We start from the raw sequence: 22,782 nt of genomic DNA on the forward strand, positions 1-22,782 counted from the left end.
TTTTGGATCATTGTGTTTCCATTTTCATTTGACTTTAGGTATTTTTTTATTTCCTCTTTGATTTCTTCAGTGACCCATTAGTTGTTTAGTAGCATACTGTTTAGCCTCCACATGTTTGTTTTTTGCAGTTTTTTTCTTGTACTTGATTTCCAGTTTCATACCTTGTGGTTGGAAACAATGCTTGGTATGATTTCAGTCTTTATAAATTTATGGAGACTTGGTTTGTGGCCTAGCATGTGATCCATCCTGAGAATGTTTCACGTGTACTTGAAAATAATGTGTATTCTACTGCTTTTGGATGGAATGTTCTATGTATATATCTATTGAGTCAATCTGGTCTAATGTGTTATATAAGGCCAGTGTTTCCTTATTGATTTTCTTTCTGGATGATCTGTCCATTGATGTAAGTAGGGTGCTAAAGTCCCCTACTGTTATTGTGTTACTGTCAATATCTCCCTTTATGTTTGTTAATATTTGCTGTATGTATTTAGGTGCTCCTATGTTGTATGCCTATATATTTATAATTGTTATATCTTCTTGTTGGACTGATCCCTTTATCATAGTATAATGTTCTTCTCTGTCTCTTGTTACAGTTTTGTTTTAGAGTCTATTTCATCTGATACGGGTATAGCTACCCCAGCTTTCTTTTAGTTTCCATTTGCATGGAGTATCTTTTCCATCCCCTCACGTTCAGTCTCTGTGTGTCTTTAGATCTGAAGTGAGTCTTACAGGAAGCATATATGTGGGTCTTGTTTTTTAATCCATTCAGCCACTGCATGTCTTTTGATTGGAGCATTTAGTTCATTTGCATTTAAAGTAATTATTGATAGGTATGTACTTACTGCCATTTTGTTCACTGTTTTCTGGTTGTTTTTGCATTCTTTTTGGCTCCTTTCTTTTTCTTTTGCTCTCTTACCTTATGATTTGATGAATGTCTTTAGTGTTATGTTTGGATTCCTTTCTCATTTGTATGTGTATTTATAAAAGGTTTTGGTTTGTGGTTACTGTCAGGTTAATACATAACAATCTATATATATATATATGTGATTATTAAGTTGATGATCTCTTAAGTTTGAATCATTCTAAACACCTTGCATTTGTACTTCCCTCTTCCCCCTCCCACGTTTAACATTTTTGACATCATATTTTATGTACTTCTGTTTGTGTGTCCCTTAACTACTTATTTTGGATATAAATTATTTTACTATTTTTGTCTTTAACCCTTCCTAATAGCTTTATAAGTGGCTGATTTGTGAACTTTACTGTATATCTGCCTTTATCAATGGGATTTTTCCTTTTTTAATTTTTGTATTTATGGTTGTGGCCTTTTCTGCTTTGAGAAGTCCCTTTAAACATTTATTGTAAAGCTGGTTTAGTGTTGTTGAACTCTCTCAGCTTTTGCTTGTTTATGAAAATCTTTATCTCTCCTTCAAGTCTGAATGATGTTCTTGGAAGGTAGAGTATTCTTGGTTGTAGATTTTTTTCCCCTTTCATCACTTTGAATATATTATGCCACTCCCTTCTGGTCTGCAAATTTTCTGTTGAAAAGTCAGCTGACAGTCTTATGGGAATTCCCATGTATGTAACTAGTTGCCCTTCTCTTGCAGCTTTTAAGATTCTGTCTTTATCTTTTAATTTTTGCCATTTAATTATAGTGTGTCTTGGTGTTGACCTCTTTGGGTTCATCTTGTTTGGGACTCTCTGTGTTGCCTGGACTTCTGTGTTTCCTGGATGTCTGTTTTCTTTCCTAGGTTAGGGAAGTTTTGAGCTATTTTCTCCTCAAATAAGTTCTCTGCCCCCATTTCTCTCTTTTTTGCTTCTGGGACCTCCATAATGCAGATGTTAGTATGATTGATGTTGTCCCAAAGTTCTCTTAAACTGTCCTCATTTTTATTTTATTTTTTTTATTTTTTGTGGTACGCGGGCCTCTCACTGCTGTGGCCTCTCCCATTGCAGAGCACAGGCTCCAGACGTGCAGGCCCAGCGGCCATGGCTCACGGGCCCAGCCACTCCATGGCATATGGGATCCTCCCAGACCGGGGCACGAACCCGCGTCCCCTGCATCCGCAGGCGGACTCCCAACCACTGCGCCACCAGGGAAGCCCTGTCCTCATTTTTTTTTTTTTTTTTTTTTTGTGGTACGCGGGCCTCTCAGTGTTGTGGCCTCTCCCATTGCGGAGCACAGGCTCCGGACGCGCAGGCTCAGCGGCCATGGCTCACGGGCCCAGCCGCTCCGCGGCATGTGGGATCTTCCCGGACCAGGGCACGAACCCGTGTCCCCTGCATCGGCAGGCGGACTCTCAACCACTGCGCCACCAGGGAAGCCCTGTCCTCATTTTTTAAAATTCTTTTTTCTTTTTTCTTTTCAGCTTAGGCGATTTATACTATTCTGTCTTCCAGTTCACTTATCTATTTCTCTGTATCATCAAATCCACTGCTGATTCCTTCTAGTGTGTTTTTATTTTTTAAACAGTTTATTTAAACCCATTAAGGAGGTCATTTTTAAAAAATTTTTATTTATTTATTTATTTATTTATTTATTTATGGCTGTGTTGGGTCTTCGTTTCTGTGCGTGGGCTTTCTCTAGTTGCGGCGAGCGGAGGCCACTCTTCATCACGGTGCGTGGGCCTCTCAATGTCGCGGCCTCTCTTGTTGTGGAGCACAAGCTCCAGACGCGCAGGCTCAGTAGTTGTGGCTCACGGGCCTAGTTGCTCCGCGGCATGTGGGATCTTCCCAGACCAGGGCTCGAACCCGTGTACCCTGCATTGGCGGGCAGATTCTCAACCACTGCGCCACCAGGGAAGCCCTCTAGTGTGTTTTTTATTTAAGTTATTAAATTCTTCAGCTCTGTTTGATTCTTCTTTATATTTTTTAACTCTTTGTTAAACTTCTTACTGTGTTCATCCATTCACCGAGTTCATTAAGCTTCCTTATGATTATTACCTTGAACCCTTGATTGAGTAGATTGCTTATCTCCACCTCGCTTAATTCTTCTGGGGTTTTGTCTTATGTCTTCATTTGGGATATATTCCTCACTTTGCCTGATTCTCTGTTTATTTCTATGTATTAGGTAGGTTGGTTACATTTCCCAGCCTAGGAGAAGTGGACTTATATAGGAGATGTCGTATGGGGCCCAGCAACACACTCCTCTCTGGTTACCAGAGGTATGGGCTCTAGGGCTATGGGCTGCATGGGCCCTTCGGTTGTGGCAGGGTTGACTATTGTGGGTGTGCTGTTAGGTGGGGCTGGCCCCTGACCCAGTTGGCCGCCAGGCCCTACCTTGTGTGGTAGTTACCAGCTTGCTAGTGGGCGGGGCTGGGTCCCATTGTGGCTGACTGCCTGTCCCAGGAGGGTCCTGGGGCTGGTGCTGACCCTCTGGTGGGTGGGGCCTGATCCTGGAGTGGTGGCTGTGGGGCCCTGGGGGACCAGGGGCTGGTGCTGGCTGCTTGTGGATGGGGCTGAGTCCTAGGGCAGCTGTCAAAAGGGGCTGGGGGGGGGTCTCAGGACTGGTGCTAGCCCATTGGTGGGTGGGCAAGCCCCCAGCACTAATAGGTAGAGGGAGGACACCAAAATGGCACTTGCACACACCACTGTCCTCATGGTAGAATAAGCTCCCCCAAAATGGCTGTTGCTAGCATCTGTGTCCCCAGGAGGAGTCCCAGTGGCCTCCTGTCTCTCTGGGAGACTCTCCAAGATCACCAAGTGGGTCTCATGCAGCCTCCTTTACAATTACTGCCTGAGTGCTGGGACTTGGGAGTATGTGAGAATTTGCATGTGCCCTTTAAGAGTGGAGTCTCTGTCTCCTACAGCCCTCCAGCTCTCTTGTAAGTAAGCCCCACTGGCCTTCAAAGCCAGACATTATGGGGCTCATCTTCCTGGTGCAAAGCCCCTGGGCTGGGGAATCCAATCCAGGGCTCAGATGCCTCAGTCCTTGGGGAGAACCTGGGCAGTTGTGATTATCCTTCCATTTGTGAGTTACCTACCCAAGGGTGTGGGTTTTGACTATACCACATCTCTACCCCTCCTACCCATCTCATTGTGGTTTCTTCTTTATATCTAGCAAATCTCTTCTGGTAGTCTTCAGGTTGTTCTCATAGCCAGTTGCTCTCTAAATAATTGTAATTTTGGTGTCCCATGTGAAGAGGTGAACTCAGGGTCTTCCTACTCTGCCATCGTGGCCACACCTCCCTTTGCCCATTTTTTTTTCTTTTTTTAATAAATTTATTGTATTTATTTATTTTTGGCTGTGTTGGGTCTTTGTTGCTGTGTGTGGGCTTTCTCTAGCTGCAGTGAGCGGGGACTACTCTTTGTTGTGGTGCATGGGCTTCTCATTGTAGTGGCTTCTCTTGTTGTGGAGCACAGGCTCTAGGTGTGTGGGCTTCAGTAGTTATGGCACGTGGTCTCAGTAGTTGTGGTACACAGGCTTAGTTGCTCTGCAGCATGTGGGATCTTCCCAGGCCAGGGATCGAACCCGTGTCCCCTGCATTGGCAGGCGGATTCTTTTTTTGTGTGTGTGTGGTACGCGGGCCTCTCACTGTTGTGGCCTCTCCCATTGTGGAGCACAGGCTCTGGACGCGCAGGCTCAGTGGCCATAGCTCATGGGCCCAGCCGCTCCGCAGCATGTGGGATCTTCCAGGACCGGGGCACGAACCCGTGTCCCCTGCATTGGCAGGCGGACTCTCAACCACTGCGCCACCAGGGAAGCCCTGGCAGGCGGATTCTTAACCACTGCGCCACCAGGGAAGCCCTGCCCATTTTTAAATTGGTTTGTTTGATTTTTGTTGTTGAGTTATAGGAGTTCTTTATACATTCTGGGTATTAATCCGTTAATCAGATATATGATTTGAAAATATTTTTTCGCATTCTGTGGGTTGATTTTTTACTATATTGATTGTGTCCTTTGATGCACAGAAGTTTTAAATTTTGATGAAGTCCATTTTATCTGTTTTTTTCTTTTATTGCCTATGCTTCAAGTCCATTCCTAAATCCAGTGTCATGAAGCTTTTCCCTGTTTTCTTCTGAGAGTTTCATAGTTCTAGCTCTTATGTTTAGGCCTTTGATCCATTTTGAATTGATTTTTATAGATGGTGTAAAGTAAGAGTCTAACTTTATTCTTTTGCATGTGGATATCCAGTTTTCCCAGCACCATTTGTTGAAAAGACTATCCATTCCCCATGGAATGCCTTGGCACTCTTGTTGAAAATCATTTGATCATATATATGAGGGTTTATTTCTGAGCTCTCTATTCTGTTCCATTGGTCTTGATACCAGTACCACACTGTTTTACTGCAGTGTTGTAGTAAGTTTTTTTGAATTCAGGATATATGAGGTCCCCAGCTTTGTTCTTCATTTGCAGTATTGTTTTGGCTATTTGGGATCCTCTTAGTTTCCATATGATTTCTAGGATGGATTTTTCTATTTCTGCAGAAACTGCCATTGGGATTTTGGTAGGGATTGTACTGAATCTGTAGATTGCTTCGGGTATTATTGTCATGTTAACAATAGTCTTCCAATCCATGAACACAGCATGCCCTTCCATTTATTTATTTATGTCTCTTTTCATTTCGTTCAGCAGCGTTATGTAGCTTTCAGTGTACGTATTTCACTTCCTTGATTTAATTTATTCCTCATTATTTTATTTTTGATGCTATTGTAGCTAGAGTTGTTAATTTCATTTTGAGATTGTTCATTGTTAGTGTATAGAGATGTGACTGATTTTTGTCTGTTGATTTTGTATCCTGCAAGTTGGCTGAATTTTGATTATTATAACAGTTTATTGTGGAATCTTCAGGGTTTTTTGCATAAAAGGTCTGTCATCTGCGAACTGAGATAATTTTACTTCTTCCTTTTCAATTGAATTGCCTAGAAGTTTTTTTTTTTTTTTTTTTGCCGTACGCGGGCCTCTCACTGTTGTGGCCTCTCCCGTTGCGGAGCACAGGCTCCAGATGCGCAGGCTCAGCGGCCATGGCTCACGGGCCCAGCCGCTCCGTGGCATGCAGGATCTTCCCAGACTGGGGCACGAACCCGTGTCCCCTGCATCGGCAGGCGGACTCTCAACCACTGCGCCACCAGGGAAGCCCTGCCTAGAAGTTTTAAATTTTGCTGCTGAAATCCAGTTTATCAGTTTTTTCTTTTTGTTGGTGATTTTTGTTTTCTCTAAAAATTTTTCACTTATACTGAAGTCATGAAAGTATTCTCCTGCTTTCATCTAGAAGTTTTATAATTTTAGCTTATATGTTTAGGTCCGTAATCCATCTGAAATTAATTTTTGTATATGGTATGATGTAGTGGTCGAAGTTCTTTTTTTCCATATAGATATCCAGTTCTAGCACCATTTGTTGAAAATACTATTCCTTTTCCCATTTAATTGCTTTGGCACCCTTGTTGAAAATTATTTGACTGTATATGTGTGATTTTATCCAGGGGACTCTGTTTTTTTTGTTTGTTTGTTTATTTGTTTGTTTGTTTTTGTGGTACGCGGGCGTCTCACTGTTGTGGCCTCTCCCGTTGCGGAGCACAGGCTCCGGACGCACAGGCTCAGCGGCCATGGCTCACAGGCCCAGTCGCTCCGCGGCATGTGGGATCTTCCCGGACCGGGGCATGAACCCGTGTCCCCTGCATCGGCAGGCGGACTCTCAACCACTGCGCCACCAGGGAAGCCCCAGGGCACTCTTTTGTTTCCATTAATCTGTTTGTCTGTCCTTTGTTATGTTTCTTGATGACCGTACCTTGAAAAAAGTCATCTTGAGATCAGATAGTATATGTTCTCAATCTTTGTTCTTCTTTTTCAAGATTGTATTAGCTAGTCCAGGTGTTCTTTTTGTTTTGTTTTGCATTTCCATATAAATTTTAGAATCATCTTTTCAATTTCTACAGTAGGCCTGCTGGATTTTTGATGGAGATTACATTAAATTTATAGGTCAATTTGGGGGAGAATTGACAGCTTAACAATATTGAATCTCCCCATACATGAACCAAAAAGTAACCATTTATTTAGGTTCTTTAATGTTTCTCAGCAGTTTTATAGTTTTCAGTATAGAGGTGTTATACATCTTTGGTTAAATTTATTTCTAAGAATTTTATGGGTTTGGATGCTATTGTAAATTGTGTTTTAAAAATTTCCTTTTCTAATTGTTCATTGCTAGTATATGGAAATACAATTGATTTTTGTATATTGACTACATATTTTGTGTGAATGCTTAATTTACTTTTTAGTTCTAGTAGTTTGGTAGATTCATTAAGATTTTTTACATATATAACCATGTCTTCTGCAAATAAATAATTGTATGCTTTCCTTTCCAATTTATATGCCTTTTAATGTCCATTGACAGATGACTAGATAAATATATATATTCCTTTATATATATATATATTTAAAGGAATTAAAAAGGGATTAATAAAGGGAAATTTATAGCATTTAAATATATAGATATTTAAACAAGACAAAAACTTCAAAAGACTACAGATTTATAAATTAATACCCCTCATGAACGTAGACATAAAAATCCTTAATAAAATGTTAGTAAATCAAATTTAGCAATATATATAAGTGATACTCGTGACCAACTGGAGTTTATCTAAAAATGCAACATCTGTATACCTTTTGAAAATCATTCATTGTACTTCATTGTATTAAAGGAATAAAGAAGAAAAATAATAATTTTTATAGATACAAAAAGACTATTTGACAAAATTAAACATCCATTCATGATTAAAAACTCTCAGCAAACTAGGAATAGAAGAAAACAATCTGGTAAAGGACATCTACAAAAAACCTACCTACAGCTAACATCATACTTAGTGGTTAAATACTTTATACTTAAAATCAAGAATAAGGTAAAGATGTCTGTTTTCACCCTTCAATTCAATATTATACTGGAGGAACTAGTCGGTGCAATAAAGAAAAAAACAGAACTACCATAAGATCCAGCAATTCTACTTCTGAGTATTTATCCAAAAGAACTGAAATTAGGATCACAAAAAGATATGAGCCCCCCCTCCCCCCCACCAATGTTCACTGCAGCATTATTCACAATAACCAAGATTTGGAAACAACCTAAATGTCCATTGACAGATGAATGGATAAAGAAAATGTGGTATATACATAAATGGGATATTTCCCTTAAGCCTAAAGAATTTATTTTAGAATTACTTTTTTAGTGCAAGTCTGTTGGAGAGTAATTCCTTCAGCTTTTGTCTTTTGAAAATACATTTATTTCTCTTTCGAAGGATATTTTCATTGAATTTAGAATTTGAGGCATTTTATATTTTGTCAGTTAATCTATGACAAAGCAAGAATATACAATGGAGAAAAGACAGTCTCTTCAATAAGTGGTGCTGGGAAAACTGGTCAGCTACATGTAAGAGAACGAAATTAGAACATCTTCTCACACCATGTACAAAAATAAACTCAAAATGGATTAAAGACTCATGTAAGACCAGAAACCATAAAACTAGAAGAAAACAAGGGCAGAACACTCTTTGACATAAAGTATAGAAATTTGGGGGGGGATCAGGTCCTAAGGCAAAGGAAACAAAAATAAAGAAATTCCACCTAATTAAACTTAAAAGCTTTTGCACAGCAAAGGAAACCAACAAAATGAAAAGACCACCTACTGAATGGGAGAAAATATTTGCAAACAATATGACTGATAAAAGGTTAATATCCAAAATATGGAAACAGTTCATATAATTCAAATATCAATAAAAACAAACCATCCAATTAAAAAAATGGGCAGAAGACCTGAATAGACATTTTCCCAAGGAAGACATACAGATGGCCAACAGGCATATGAAAAGGTGCTCAGTATCACTAATAATCAGAGAAATGCAAATCAAATGAGATCACCTTGCACTTGTCAGAATGGTCATCATCAAACAACAAATGTTGGTGAGGATGTGGAGAAAAGGAAACCCTACTACACTGTTGGTGAGAATGTAAATTGGTGCAGCTACTGTGGAAAACAGTGTGGAGGTTCCTCAAAAAACTGATCCAACATGTGATCCAGCAATACCACTCCTGGATATTTATACAGAGAAAACAAACACTAATTTGAAAAGACTGCATCCCACTGTTCATAGCAGCATTATTTATAACAGCCAAGATATGGAAGCAACCTAAGTGTCCATCAACAGCTGAATGGATAAAGAAGATGTGAGATATATATATAGATATAGATATATAGATATAGATATATAGATATATAGATACACACACACAATGGAATATTTATTACTCAGTCATAAAAAGAATGAAATTCTGCCATTTGCAATAATATGGATGGACCTAGAGTGATGGACCTTAGTGAAATCAGTCAGACAGAGAAAGACAAATACTGTATGTTATCACTTATATGTGGAATCTAAAAAATAAATGAATGAATAATAAAACAGAAACAGACTCACAGATTTAGAGAACAAACTAGTGGTTGCCAGTGGGGAGAGGGAGGAGGGGAGGGGCAAGATAGGGGTAGGGGATTAACAGGTACAAACTACTACGTGTAAAATATATAAGCTACAAGGATATATAGCCAATATTTTATAACTTTAAATAGAGTGTAATATATTAAAATTTTGAATCACTGTGTTGTATACCTGCAACTAACATAATATTGTAAATCAACTATACGTCAGTAAATTAAATAAGTAAAAAAACAATTATTGCTAATATCATATTTTTCATTTCTAGAGTTTTTGCTTTTTAAAAATTCAGTTTTTATTATTTATTTATTTATTTTAATTAATTAATTTATTTGGTTGTGCCGGGTCTTAGTTGCGGCTCATGGCCTCCTTAGTTGCAGCATGTGGGCTCCTTTGGTTGCGGCAGGTGGGCTCCTTAGTTGCGGCACATGGGCTCCCTAGTTGCGGCATGCGGGCTCCTGAGTTGTGGCATGCAAACTCTTAGTTGCGCATGCATGTGGGATCTAGTTCCTTGGCTAGGGATCGAACCCAGGCCCCCTGCATTGGGAGCATGGAGTCTTAACCACTGCACCATTAGGGAGGTCCCCAAAATACAGTTTTTATATCTCTGCCAATATTCTCCATCTTTTATTCATGTTATACCTTTTCCACTAGATCCTTTAACATGTTTTTCACAATTATTTTAAAGGTCCTGTCTGATAATTCCAAAACTTGGATCACCTCTGGGTTTTGTTCTATTGGACTGTTTTCCATCTTGTCAGTGGGTCACATTTTCTTGCTTTATCACGTCTCACTTTTAAAATTAGAAGCCAGACGTTGTGTCTAAAAGAGTCATGGAGCCTAAAGTAGAAAGGGCAGCTGTTAGTGCAGGTAAGTCAGTTTAGTGTGTAGTTGAACTGGGTCTGCACTCTGTTGTTGCTTTATTTAGAATCAGTTCAGAGAATTCCCTGGTGGTCCAGTGGTTAGGATTCCACGCTTCCACTGCAGGGGGCACAGTTTTTCGATCCCTGGTTGGGGAACTAAGATCCTGCAAAACTAAGATTCTTTAAAAAAAAAAAAAAAAAAGAATCAATTCACTACTGCTTTCAAATTTTTAAGGATGCTATCAGAACCTTCCTTTTAGCTGGACTTGGGATCTGAGTGTCTGGAAGGTTTGACTCAGTTCTTCTGCTTTACCCTAAGCCTTCATCAGGTACCTTAAGGGTATGGTCGAGGGGTTTCTCTTTTGACTCTCTAGCCCCTCCCTCAAACATAGATGGCCATTGCTCTGGCTAAACTTCTCTGTCCTGATGTCTATTGGCTGTCTTTTTTGGTAATCCTTCTGAGATAAAAATCATTTTTTTTCTTCTAGCCATTGTAGTCTGCAGATCAAAGCTCTGGCCAAAATCCATGCCTTTGTTCAAGACACGTGAGTGTTGCCCCTTTCCAGAATTCACCTATTTCAAGGGAAGATCTTTAAGTTTTGTTCCTCCTCCTGAGCTCTCTGTTTATTTCATTTACACAAACGTTTAAAAATACCTACTTTTTTAATCTCATACTTTGCTGTAGTCTGTGAAGGATGCCAAAGAAGCATATGGCATGAACCTTGCCCTCAAAGATTATGTTGTCTTTGGACAGACAAGAGTAACCCAGGAAAAGGATACAGGAAAGTTGTTAACAGTGCATCAGAGGATGTAGAGTGGCATAGCACGCGTAGAACATCTAATGCTCAGGGGACACAGAGTAAAGAGTGATCAAAAGAGGAGATGTAGGACTGGTCAAGGATAACCTCTGGTAGGGGGTGAGCATAAGTTAATTCAGCTTTCTGGGACGTGGTGACATCCACCGGGATGGACTCAATGTGGCCTTTGTCAGAGGAGCCAGCATGTGCTGATGGGTAATTGGAAGAAGGGTGTGTGGGGACCCTGACATCCAGGGTGGTCAGGAGGGTGGTCTCCTCCCTTCCCTTTGTGGTGGGACAAGGAGGTCATCTCATTTTGTGTACATCTGAGCTCCCGTCTCCAAGAGGCAGAGGCATGGGAGTCTTATAAGCACCCTGGGTAATGGCAACTTGGCCTCGTATGTGCATGTACACACAGACGTCCTCTCTCTGAGGTTCTGATGGGTGCGCAGGAGGCACACTCCTTGTATGTCTTTGAGGTATTAGTCATTTACCGGCTTCATTTTCCCAGGACACTGAGTGAGCCTCGGCAGGCAGAGATCCGGAAAGAGTGCCTCCGGCTTTGGGGGGTGAGTGTCTCCCCAGCCCGTTTTTGCTCCAGGGCAGGGAAACTTTAAAGAAGAATGGGACTGACTCCCGACCCGGTCACCTTAGGGTTCCCCGCCCCCGCCCCAGTGAAGAGGTCTGCCTACCCTCACAGCACTCCAGAATTGGATGTCTCAGCATTGTTGGGAGTAACCTCCTTGGCCCTTTCACTGCTCGTTTAGCCCTGCAGGCTGGTTAGCATGGACAAGGGTGGTGGGTAAACAAGCCTCATTTTCCTGCTGGTGGCCCTGGGTAGCAACACTGACCACAGAGAGCCCCAGAGAAAGGTAAGTGGCCTTTGGGGTGTGCTACCACAGGGCCTGAAAGGAAGCAGTGACTGAATTAGCCAACTCCACTCCCCACCCCCAGCTTCCTTTGTTGTATGCCATTTCCTCTTGCCCAGCCTGAGCCTATGCCCTTGCCTGCGTAGACTCACACACAGCCTTGGTCAAAAGTGTGTTTGAAAACCAAAGCTCTTTGCTGTCTTGTTTTAGATCCCAGACCAGGCTAGAGTTGCTCCTTCTTCCACAGACCCAAAATCTAAGTTCTTCGAGCTAATCCAGGTAAGCTTGGTATCTGGTGAAAATAAAAAGTTAGAGAGGCCTAATTAGATGTAGTATCACTGAGACCCCCAGATGCCTGGCCTCCAGAGGGCTTGTGCAGGTACCACATGGGTTCCCAGGGGCTGGGCTGAGGCCACCACAGATGGGAACTTTTGGTGTAGGGTGTTGAGTTCCCTGGGAGCCCATCAGGCTGCCTGAAGATCCTTGGCCCTAGATGTGTTCTGTTCAGCATTCCTGCCGCCCAAAGGGTGGTGCTGGCTCTCACTCCCTGGCAAGTTTAGGGTCCTGTGAGTGTGCCTGCAGGGGAGACATGAAGTATGGGATGATCTTAGGCTGGGGAGCTGGTCAGAGGGCCAGGAGGGGCTGCCAGGAGAGCTCACAGTGGATCTGGCCTAAACTTAGGCTCCCTGTTCTGTTTCTGGTGAGTGGTCCTCAGAATTCTTCTGCCCTGTGTTTTCCTACCACCTGACTTCCAGCTTTTCCCTGGGCTTTATTTAAATCTGGCCCAGATCATGGGCCACTGTGCTGGTTTTGTAGGGTTAGGGACTGGAGAATGAGGTTCAAGATGACCTCAAAAAAAAAATAGCACGTGTAAATTTTTCTGAATGGGTAGAGAGATTACTTAACTGCTTTCAAACCAACTGCTTGCAAGTCTTTGCCTTCAGTTTTATTGAAGGGGAGGCTTTTATATTCTGGTGACATTTCCTTATAGCTCTGGTAAATCGATCCATACTCTGGGGACTTGGTGTTCTTTCCTTTCCCAGGCTCTCCTAATAGGTCCTAAAGGAACACTCCAAGCAGACAGAATTAGATCCCAGTTAGTGCATGTGGAGGTAGAGCAGGGGGCATGTTTCAGACAGCAAGTGCTTCCTGTCCCTCCCCTCCCCAAGCCTGCCCTAACTCCCTGACCCACCCCCCACCCCCCACCCCCCAGGCACCCGTACTGAGCGCCTGTCCCTTCCCCCAACCCAGCCGTGTTTTCTCTGACCCGGGGCTGCAGGGCACCGAGATCGACATCTTCAGCTATAAGCCCACGCTGCTTACTTCCAAAACCCTGGAGAAGATCCGCCCAGTGCTCGACTACCGCTGCATGGTGTCTGGCAGTGAGCAGAAGTTCCTCATCGGCCTGGGGGTAAGTCTGCAGCTGGCTTCCTACCCAGCTTGGGTGGTGGAAGCTTGCTGTCTGTCTATGGGAATCTGGACAGCTGCCTGCCACACTTGGTGCATGTTCTCTTGGCACCAAGGAGCTGGAGCTTTGACCGCAGGGAAGGTATTTCTTGAAACTTCACTTCCTTCCTTCCTCTGAGTTAGCCAAACATCATTCATTCATTCTTTCTATCTTTCATTTATCCATGTATTTGCTTATTTACCTCCATGTATCGCTAAAGGGAGGAACACTGCCTCCTTTCTTGTGATGTGGAGCTTCCTAGGCTAGCAGGATGGTCAGTAGGCTAAGCTGGCTTGAGCCCATGCAGCTATTTCTTTGCAACACCACCACCATCCCATGTCATCCCCTGTCTTTGGAGTCTAAAATGAGGTGAGGGAAAACCTTGGCAGTTCTATATCTTAATTGGGTTAAGTCCTCATTGCTCTTTCTTTCCACTCTGGGTTGTCTTTATAGTTTTATCTCTTCTTCCTCACTTAGTTTCTCTGTGTCCTCTCACACTTTATCTTTTTTTACTTTCTCTCTGCTCTGCTCTCCGGACCCTTCACCAAACCCACTTCAGACATACACCAAGCTGGATCTTTCTTGAGGGCCTCTGATCATGAACTCAGGCCTCTTGAGTGGTGCCCTGAGCCTGTTCCCTCCCAGTGGGACAGAGTCAGAGCTCTCCTCTTCCACTGAGGCATTGGAGGACAACACTGTCATTATAGTGTACGAAGTATAACTGACTAATCTCTCTGAGACCTTTTCTTCTGGCATTTCCCAGCCCCATCAGCTTGTAGCCACCAACTAAAAGCCCTTTTGAGAGCTGAGCTTCTCACCACTCAATGTCTTTGTCTGCCTGACCTGGCCCTTTCTCTCTGCCCATAGAAGTCTCAGATCTACACATGGGATGGCCGCCAGTCAGACCGCTGGGTCAAGCTGGACCTGAAGACAGAGCTACCCCGGGACACTCTGCTCTCTGTGGAGATTGTCCATGAGCTGAAAGGGGAGGTTAGAGGTGGTTCTGCTCACGTGTATGGCTCTGCCATCTGGGGAACAGCTGGGCCTGTCCCTTCGCCCCCATGCCCCGAGTTAACTGGGTTATGTGTATGTGGTGCCTGACAGGGCCCAGGGCCTGGCGAGTGCTTTGTAGCACTCCTCCTCCTTGAGTAGTTGCTCTAAGCCATGGCATATTCAGGTAGGAAGGACCACAGTCTCCTTTAGGAGATCTTGATCATCTCTGTGTAGCAAAGTCCCTGGTGAACCTGCTGCATATTTTTTAGCTGCTGATTGTTATTGACCAAGGATTCCTTGGGAAAGAAGCAACTTGTTATTTCCCATGAGCTCTGGGTATTACAGCCATACAGATAACTTTCAGAACAGTCAGTGGGAACAGTTGGCCAGAGTGGGAAGCCAGGTCCTGCTGGAGCACCATGGCGGCAGCCTCACTGGGTTTGAGATTCAAGGGGGCTCATCACCCATCACCTCAGGCCTCTGTCTGCTCAGAAGCATGGGCCAGCCTGGTGCTGAGAATCAACTGGGAGGGAGGTGAGAGAAATATCCTGTGTTTAGAGCCCTTCCCTTCCCCCGGCTATACGTAGAATGGAGGCCAGTGTGCCACAGTGGGCGGAGTGAGCCCCAGGCCAATTCCTGGCAGGGTGGGCAGTGTACTTGTCCTTCTAGGGGAAGGCCCAGCGGAAGATTAGTGCCATCCACATCCTCGATGTCCTTGTGCTGAATGGCAGCGACGTGCGGGAGCAGCACTTTAACCAACGGTCTGACCTGGGCCCTGGGGGAGGGAAGGTGGGCCGGGGTGGGCCAGGGCAGCTCTGTGGCGGCAGCCTCTGTGGCTTGGGCCTCACCCAGGCTTTCTCTGCTTAAGCGCATCCTTAGAGTTTCCCTCTTCTACCCACTAGCTGGTTCCAAGGGCAGGGTGAGAAATTGGTGTTGGCACTTCCGGTTACCAGGACTTGGGCCTTGATTTCATACATACTAGCATACTCCATTTTGCCTCAGCTGTTCAGATCAGAGGTGATGTTTGTTTTAAGGTTGAGCAAGAGGGTGACCTTATGGGGAAGAGGGAGGGTCTTCTCCTCTGAAGAATGTGTTCTGTTCTTGGTGGTCCCACTTAAGTCAGTTTATCTGATCCCAAAACTCCCACAGAGGTACTTTTGTTCGTGGATAGGTGCCTAATCAGTCGTTTAAAAGGGGGGTACAAAAAGGAGAGACATCTTACACCGCCATGGTGCTGAAGTCACTCCTAAGTTGGTTCATCTGAGTGGGCGCACTGTGGTATCTGTGGTTTGGGGTGAAGGAGCCAATGCACAGAATAAAGATGATGCTTGAAGTTCTGGTGGAGGTGACTGAACACAGCCGAAGTTACACTTCAGGAAAACCAACCAAGATGTATTGAAAGTAGAGGTCAGAGTCCAGAGCGGGGGAGAGGGCGTTCATGACGACATCACGAGAAGGGCAAGGGTGGGCTTCCTGGGAGACATGAGTGCTGCCTCTTGGAGCAGTTTTGCTGCAGATTCAGGAGTGTTCTCTCACTGGTGCCATGACAATGCCCTGGGGGTGCGGGTGCTGGTAAAGATACCCTTACTTGCCTCTGAGAGACTCTGTTTGGATTGTAGAATTCAGCTTGCTGAGAAATTTGTGAAAGCTGTTTCCAAGCCCAGTCGGCCTGACATGAATCCCATCAGGTGAGCAGATCATCTCTCCCCCCAGATCCTCCTCTCTCATTGCTTCTTTCTGGCTAGTGCCTGCCCCTCTGTCCTGTGAGGGGTGGGAGGGCTCAGTGGGGGAGACCAGGCCAGGCTGGCATTAGAGATCAGACTGCCATTGAGTGATTTGCTTGGGGGTGCTGGGTAGGTGACTCCTTTGCCCCAGAGTATCCCCCATCCTGCCTGTCACAGTGGGCCAACCTCCACAGGAGAGGTTCGTTCCTCAGGGTTAAGGCATCCTCATTTAAGACGCACGTGCTTCTGAGAGCACTAACACACCTTGTGAGCCACACATTCATGCTTGAGTATCATTAGCATATCAATCCCGGCCTTTTCATTTTTTTCAGGTAAGAAAAGGGTGCTGAGGGAATGGGAGTTTTTGAACATGAAAAAGAAAAGGTTGGTTTGAGGTAATGGGATCCTTGGTGCATGGAAAGAAGGCCATGGTTTGTTGCCACGTTAGGTAATGTAAAAGTTCTAGGCCTTGAGAGGGTAACAGTCAGGGAGCAGACAGATGGAACAGACTTTTCCAGTCTGGGCTGAGGTCTGAGGTTATTATCTTTGGGGCTTCATGTGACTACAGACTGAGGTATCTATTTACATTTTATCAAAATCATTTTCATTATTCTTTTTAATACAGATTTACATAGGATTAAATCCAGTAGTGGGAATGCACTTTTAGAAGTCTTCTGAAAATCTAAAAGTAATTTCTTGTGCTTTAAAATGTCCTGTCTGCCGGGTCCTGAGAAGCAGCTTCCAGGGGTCCTGTCTCTGTTGCTTGTGACAGTTTGGTTGCTTGGCTTCTGGGCACCTTACTCAGTAGCAGTTCCAAAGGCGTGTTCAGGGGCCCCCAGAGGTGGAGGGCTGGGCATCAAACAGGAGCCCTGCATCCTGGGTAGGGGGGGTCTCCTCACCCCTAATGGTAATAGGCCTATTAGGACGATTTGGAAGCAACTCTGTTACAGGAAGGCCTAAAATCCATGTAGACAGACCTGGGCAAGAGCCTGGCCCTTGGTGTTCTGGCCTCTAGAGATGGTGACCGTAACCCAGGGTGGGAATGCTGACAGGGACATCTTCATCTGCCAGACCTTCCTCTTTCCCCCACCTGACTTCCTGAACCATAGCTGTGCTCCCCAGGTGCCCTGGGGCAGGCTCCAGGGGATGCTTGGCAGCTCTGAAACCTAGGGCTTGTCTGTGGAGGACGGCAGTGACAGGCTAAGGGTCCTCATTCTTGGTGGGTTGGGTGGTGCAGGGCCTGAGGCAGAAGGTGAGGATAGGCACAGCCTCCTGCCTACCAGCTGCTGCCCAGACAAGTGTCCCACCAGGAATCCTTTGTCACCTCTCTGTCCGTCTGTCCACAGGGTGAAGGAGGTATACAGGCTGGAGGAGATGGAGAAGATTTTTGTCAGGTGAGTGACTCAGCCAGGGTAGCTCAGGATTTGAGAGGAGTTGGGGTGGGGGGCATGGCAGTGTCCAGGATTCGTTCTCTTTTTCTGTAGAGGTGGGTTAGGGGTACAGCGGTGAGTTGCCCTGGTGGCTGCCTCTACCCACCCCCCCACCTCCTTTGCCTGCGTGGCTCAGCTGCAGCCAAGGGCCCCCCAGCTGAGAGCTGATTCAGCACCGTCAGGAGGGGAGCAGGGCGGGTGTGCGTCAGGCAGAAATACGGGCTCGCTGATGCTGTAACAGTTACGAGGGGTGTGTGCGTCAGGCAGAAATAGCAGCGGGCTTGTTGACGCTGTAACAGTTGCGATTGTCCCTGCTAGGGGCAGAGCAGCAAGCTGCTTGAAACACTATAAATCCCAGTTCCTGGTGCTGACAGAGAGACTGAGCCTGGAGGGGTAGAGGGGGCATAACTGCTTCCTCATAATCTTAGCGGTGTGCAGGGTGCTCAGATCTGAGGGTCTCATCCTGGGTGTGCCCCTGTGGCCACTGGAGCTGGGCTGGGTCTCAGTGCTCCCGAATTAACTCTTTAGTAGCCACACTGATGCCATGGGTGGTGAACTGAAGACCCAGTGGCACTCGTAGTCTCACATCTTATCCTTACCGGTGTCACCCTGACACCCCACAGACAGCAGCAACATAGCAGGGGCATGTGTCACTTCCCTGCCTCCATTGCTTAGTTGGGAGTTCAGAGCCTGAGTTCTAAACCCACCGCACTCACTCACTTGCTGTGTGGCCTGGAGCAACTCAAGTCTCTGACTCAGTTTCTCATGTTGAACTGAGGTAAAGTACTGTGGTTGGTTGGCTGATTTTGACATTAGCCAGAGACTAACGTTAGGGCTTTCTCTCTCTCTCTCTCACACACACACACTCACGCTTCCTGTTTGCATGCCTACTCTGGAAAATCAAGGTTAGAAATGAAGATCATCAAGGGCTCCAGTGGCACACCAAAGCTCAGCTATACAGGGCGGGACGACCGGCACTTTGTGCCCACTGGCCTCTACATCGTCAGGACAGTGAATGGTGGGTGATGAGCCACTGTTTCCTAGCCCCACTCCCTCAGCCAGGGCACCTGGCCCAGACCCTACTTGAGCCGGAGCTAAGGGCTCCCTACTGAGGTGGGCATTTCTTTGAGGTGTATGTTGAGGGGGACTGTGTTCCCTGAGCCTCTTCTGTTCTTCGGTGGATCCTGGGGGTTGGGCTGGGGCTGCAGAGAGGGGAGCCCCACTTGTATATGCACACGTGGTGTCCTCATGGCAGGAGAAGGGCCTTCGCGGTGGGCAACAGCAGACCCAGAAAGTCAAGCTGGGCCGTTCGTATCACCTGTAGAATCCTTTTTCCTTAGTGCCCTCTGGCTAACAGACTCCTACTCCCTCTGCCAGGGCCTGAGAGATGTTGCCCTGGTAGCAGGTTGGCAGGACTGGGGAGGGTTGTTGAGAATTATCTTAGTCGTCTTCCTGGAGCCCCTTTGGGCGGGTGATGAAGGCTGTGTCCTCCCAGGCTGTTCTCCGCTGCTGTTTGGAGGGGAGGGGAGTGGAGGAACGGGCGTGAAGGCAGGCATGCCCTTCATTGGCCTGACCTGTCCCCCATGGGTATTTTGTGTCCTTTCTGGGCTTCTTCCCCCTTTCCTCCTGTCAGAGCCATGGACTATGGGATTCAGCAAAAGCTTCAAGAGGAAGTTCTTCTACAACAAGAAAACCAAGAACTCTACCTTTGACCTCCCTTCAGACGCCATTGCTCCATTTCAGTAAGTAGCCTTCTTCCAGGCCTGCCCCCTGCAGCCCCAAGTACTCCTGCTAGAATGCCAGCCTGACCTCTTGGGGCACATGACTGCTGCCCATGCAGGGGCTTCCCACGAGGGTATGGCTGTGATGGTTGGGGGTCCTGGGTGTGAAGGGCCCGACCCTGGCCGGGGCGTGGGCTAATGCTGAGGTCCACAGTCTTGCCTTCAGACCCAGTGTGTTGCCGGATTGTTGGTCATAGGTTTCGACAGCAGCCAGTAGCCCTGATGTGCCTGTAATTAGCCACTGACACCAGTGTGTCACCACACTAATACTGTTCTATTAGAGCAGCAGAGACAGATAAACCAGGAATATCAGTAATTAAAGGATCCAGTAGGATGCAGTTAGCAGCAGTAGAAGCTGTGTGTTGAGAAAAGCTGGTTCTGGAAGGCAGGGAGCAGGGCCTACTAGGTACGTTTGGCTGCCAGAGGGAAGACTCTCAATTGGAGTCATTAGTGAGACCTGCCCTCCCCCCCGCCCCCAGTGCGCGCACACACACACACACACACACACACACACACACACACACTCACTCACTCACTCACTCACTCACTCACACTCTCTCTCTCTCTCTCTCTCTCTCCCTCTCTCTCTCTCTCTCTCTCCCCCCCCCCCCCAAGAACACCCATCCGCGAAGTCACGGGTGCCAGGGTGGGTGGTGAGCTCTTGGTCCTGCTCCACGTGGGTACAGCCCTCTGACCTCCCTTCTCCTCCCCAGCATCTGCTACTACGGCCGGCTCTTCTGGGAGTGGGGGGATGGCATCCGTGTGCATGACTCCCAGAAGCCCCAGGACCCAGACAAGCTGTCCAAGGAGGACGTCCTCTCCTTCATCCAGACGCACAGCGCCTGAGGATGCCCACCCCTGCCGAATGCCCTGTCGTTCCCTGAGCCTGGCCGTGAGGTTGGTGGCGTCCTCTGAAGAGCTCAATTGGGGCCTTCTGGGACACTTTTTGGAATTCCCTCCCCGGAGCCCTGCCTGGGAACTGTCTCCCCTGCCGGCACTCAGCCTGAAGGATGCAGCTCCTACAGCACGTTTGAGGTCAGGACCCAGGGCACATGGGGCCAGTGGAGGATGTGTCTGTTAGAGGGCAGCAGGGCTTCGGCTCTGCCATTCCTTCCTGTATCCTGTAGACTCACTTTTCTGAGTTCCACGCAGTGCCCTGAGGGCGGCCATGCCCCTGCGTTGCCCAACTTTTTATTGGGCCGACCCTGAGAGGCAGGAGGCTCACTGTTGAGAGCTGGCCAGGAGCAGCTGCTATATAAATCAAGGTTTTGTTTCTTTGAACTTGCTCTGTTTTGATGCCAAGTTGGGAGATTTTCTTGTCTCCTCCCCCTACCCTCTCCTGGTCTTCCCTGGAGTTCTTCCCAGCCCAAACCTCTGACCGTCCCGCAGGCCGGGAAGGGAGGCATGTGGACCCCACATCTCTGACACCACGTCAGGATGCAGGTAGCATTGTCTGGTGGTAGGTGTGACTGCTTCCTGGGGTTGTAGAGCCTTCCTGGGCCTCACCCCTTTTGATCCAAACCTCAGGCAGCTCTAGAAGGGGAGGAAGCAGCCTTGAAGACCTGCCATTTTCTATGCGCCAAACAGTAGTGGCCCCACTGTAACAGAGGTCCTGTTGGGTTGGGTCGCACCCAGTCCTCTGGCAATCATGGCACTCCCGTTTGTCCCAGCCACCTTGCTACCCTCCCCCCTCCATTTTTTCATCCCCAGCAGGAGGCACAGTTGCTTTTGTTTGTCCTTTTGTGGTCACTCCATTTCCTCTATCTTGGCGGGTGGAGGGGGAAGCTGGGCAGTAGCTTTGGGTGGGGGAGGGAACCTGTGGTTGTTTTTAATGGGAAATACCTCTCAGAGATGCTCCTGTGGGCTCCCTAGGGTCTCATCCCAGTGCTAGACTGGTTTCCATGGAGATAGAGGGCACTGAGGCTCCCCATGAGGTTGGAATTGACTCCACCTCAGGGGTCTCAGGCCAGCATCCCCCAGGCTGTCAGCAGCACCGCTGAGATGCTGTATTTCCACCCAATTCTGGGTATCAGTGTGTCTTGCAGAATCTTGGATCATTAAAGATAAACATATTTTTAATGCCTGTGTGGCTCCGTGCTGGGGCTTGTCCTTCGGTGCTTTATGGTCTGGGACTTGCGTGAATGAAACAGCTTGGGCTGGAGGTGAAGGGGAGGAAGCTGTACTCAAGAGGGGAGAAAAGAGGGTGGGTTTAATCAGAGCCTTGTCCAAGCTCAGGGCTGCTGTTTGCTGCCAAAGAGCGGCCCAAGGAAGAGTCAAAATTATGTGGCTCCTGTGAGAAGCAGGGATTAGAGAATGAATGAACCTACAGCCCAGCAGGGCAGTGTGACAATCCAGGATCAGTATGTGTGACTAAAATAACAGAGGCGGGCTTCCCTGGTGGCGCAGTGGTTGAGAGTCCGCCTGCCGATGCAGGGGACACGGGTTCGTGCCCCGGTCCGGGAAGATCCCACATGCCGCGGAGCGGCTGGGCCCGTGAGCCATGGCCGCTGAGCCTGTGCGTCCGGAGCCTGTGCTCCGCAAGGGGAGAGGCCACAACAGTGAGAGGCCCGCGTACCGCAAAAAAAAAAAAAAAAAAAAAAAAAAAAAAAAAAAAAAAAAAAACAAAAAAAAAAACAGAGGCGTCAGACCAATTAGTGCCACTAGACGGGGAAGAAAGGGAGGGAGAGATGGTTTCACTGACCCCGCCAACCTCCCCTGTTCTGCGTCTGCACTGGAGGCTGTGCGCGTGCTGATGGCGCCTCTCCCTCTCTGCTCTAGGATAGCGTTTCTCCACCAGTCCCATCATCGGTGCAGGTTCTCCCTTAGAGTCCACTGCCTATGTGCTTAGCTCCTTCACCTGGGCCCCCAGATTCCTTCCTTAATGTTTCACAGCCTTACTTTAGCTCCCAGGGCAACTCCTTCCCTTGCTTTTCCTTACTTGGTGTGATCTCGGCTCCCAAGCCCCTTCATCCTTTTGGTTGCCCTACTCAGCCTTACTCCAGCCTCCCACTCCCAGCCCTCCTGGCCCCTGTGCTGGGAGTAGAGGGCTGTGCTCGGGGGCGGTGGGGGTGGGCGGGGGAAGGTCTGTGTTTGCCGCTCCTGCAAACCCCGCCTGATTTACTGGCCACTCACCGTAAGTCTGTCTGGTCATTACCGTGGCTCCGGCTGCCCACTGGCTCTGCCACACCTCGCCAGACTTGCAGCCTCTTGAAGATGGATTAACTCCGCACTCCCGTGGGACCACCACACGACCACCTCAAGTCCCCAAGTTGCCCTTTGCTGCACAGGCTGCATTTTTCTGCCATAATCACAGGCAGTGGCACCGACTGGAGGGCAAGACAGGGTTTGGTGGGGGGTGGCGGACAAGTGGTGTAAGGTCTGCCTCTCAGCCCCAGCAGTGCCCAAGTCCTCGAGATGGCGCCCACCATGGTTTGCCTTAGGAAGCACTTTGCTAACGC

At 47.0% G+C, this 22,782-nt stretch overlaps 1 protein-coding gene across 1 annotated transcript in view; it reads left to right on the plus strand.

The window, feature by feature from the left end:
* The window catches only part of CMTR1 (cap methyltransferase 1), a gene marked incomplete at its 5' end in the record, with an annotated part of 59,390 nt that extends 37,987 nt beyond the window's left edge, over positions 1 to 21,403 (plus strand). The window contains 11 exons of the mRNA XM_079712938.1: positions 10,772 to 10,828; positions 11,592 to 11,649; positions 12,160 to 12,228; positions 13,229 to 13,360; positions 14,264 to 14,386; positions 15,059 to 15,150; positions 16,009 to 16,077; positions 17,460 to 17,507; positions 18,449 to 18,561; positions 19,177 to 19,285; positions 20,038 to 21,403. Of these exons, the coding sequence (XP_079569064.1) occupies positions 10,772 to 10,828; positions 11,592 to 11,649; positions 12,160 to 12,228; positions 13,229 to 13,360; positions 14,264 to 14,386; positions 15,059 to 15,150; positions 16,009 to 16,077; positions 17,460 to 17,507; positions 18,449 to 18,561; positions 19,177 to 19,285; positions 20,038 to 20,170 (1,003 nt within the window). The 3' untranslated portion in view covers positions 20,171 to 21,403. The remainder of the gene's footprint in view (positions 1 to 10,771; positions 10,829 to 11,591; positions 11,650 to 12,159; positions 12,229 to 13,228; positions 13,361 to 14,263; positions 14,387 to 15,058; positions 15,151 to 16,008; positions 16,078 to 17,459; positions 17,508 to 18,448; positions 18,562 to 19,176; positions 19,286 to 20,037) is intronic.
* Positions 21,404 to 22,782: the final 1,379 nt, after the last annotated feature.

The sequence above is a fragment of the Hyperoodon ampullatus genome (genome assembly GCF_949752795.1).
Source record: "Hyperoodon ampullatus genome assembly, chromosome: 10".
Classification (NCBI taxonomy): Eukaryota; Metazoa; Chordata; class Mammalia; order Artiodactyla; family Ziphiidae; genus Hyperoodon; species Hyperoodon ampullatus.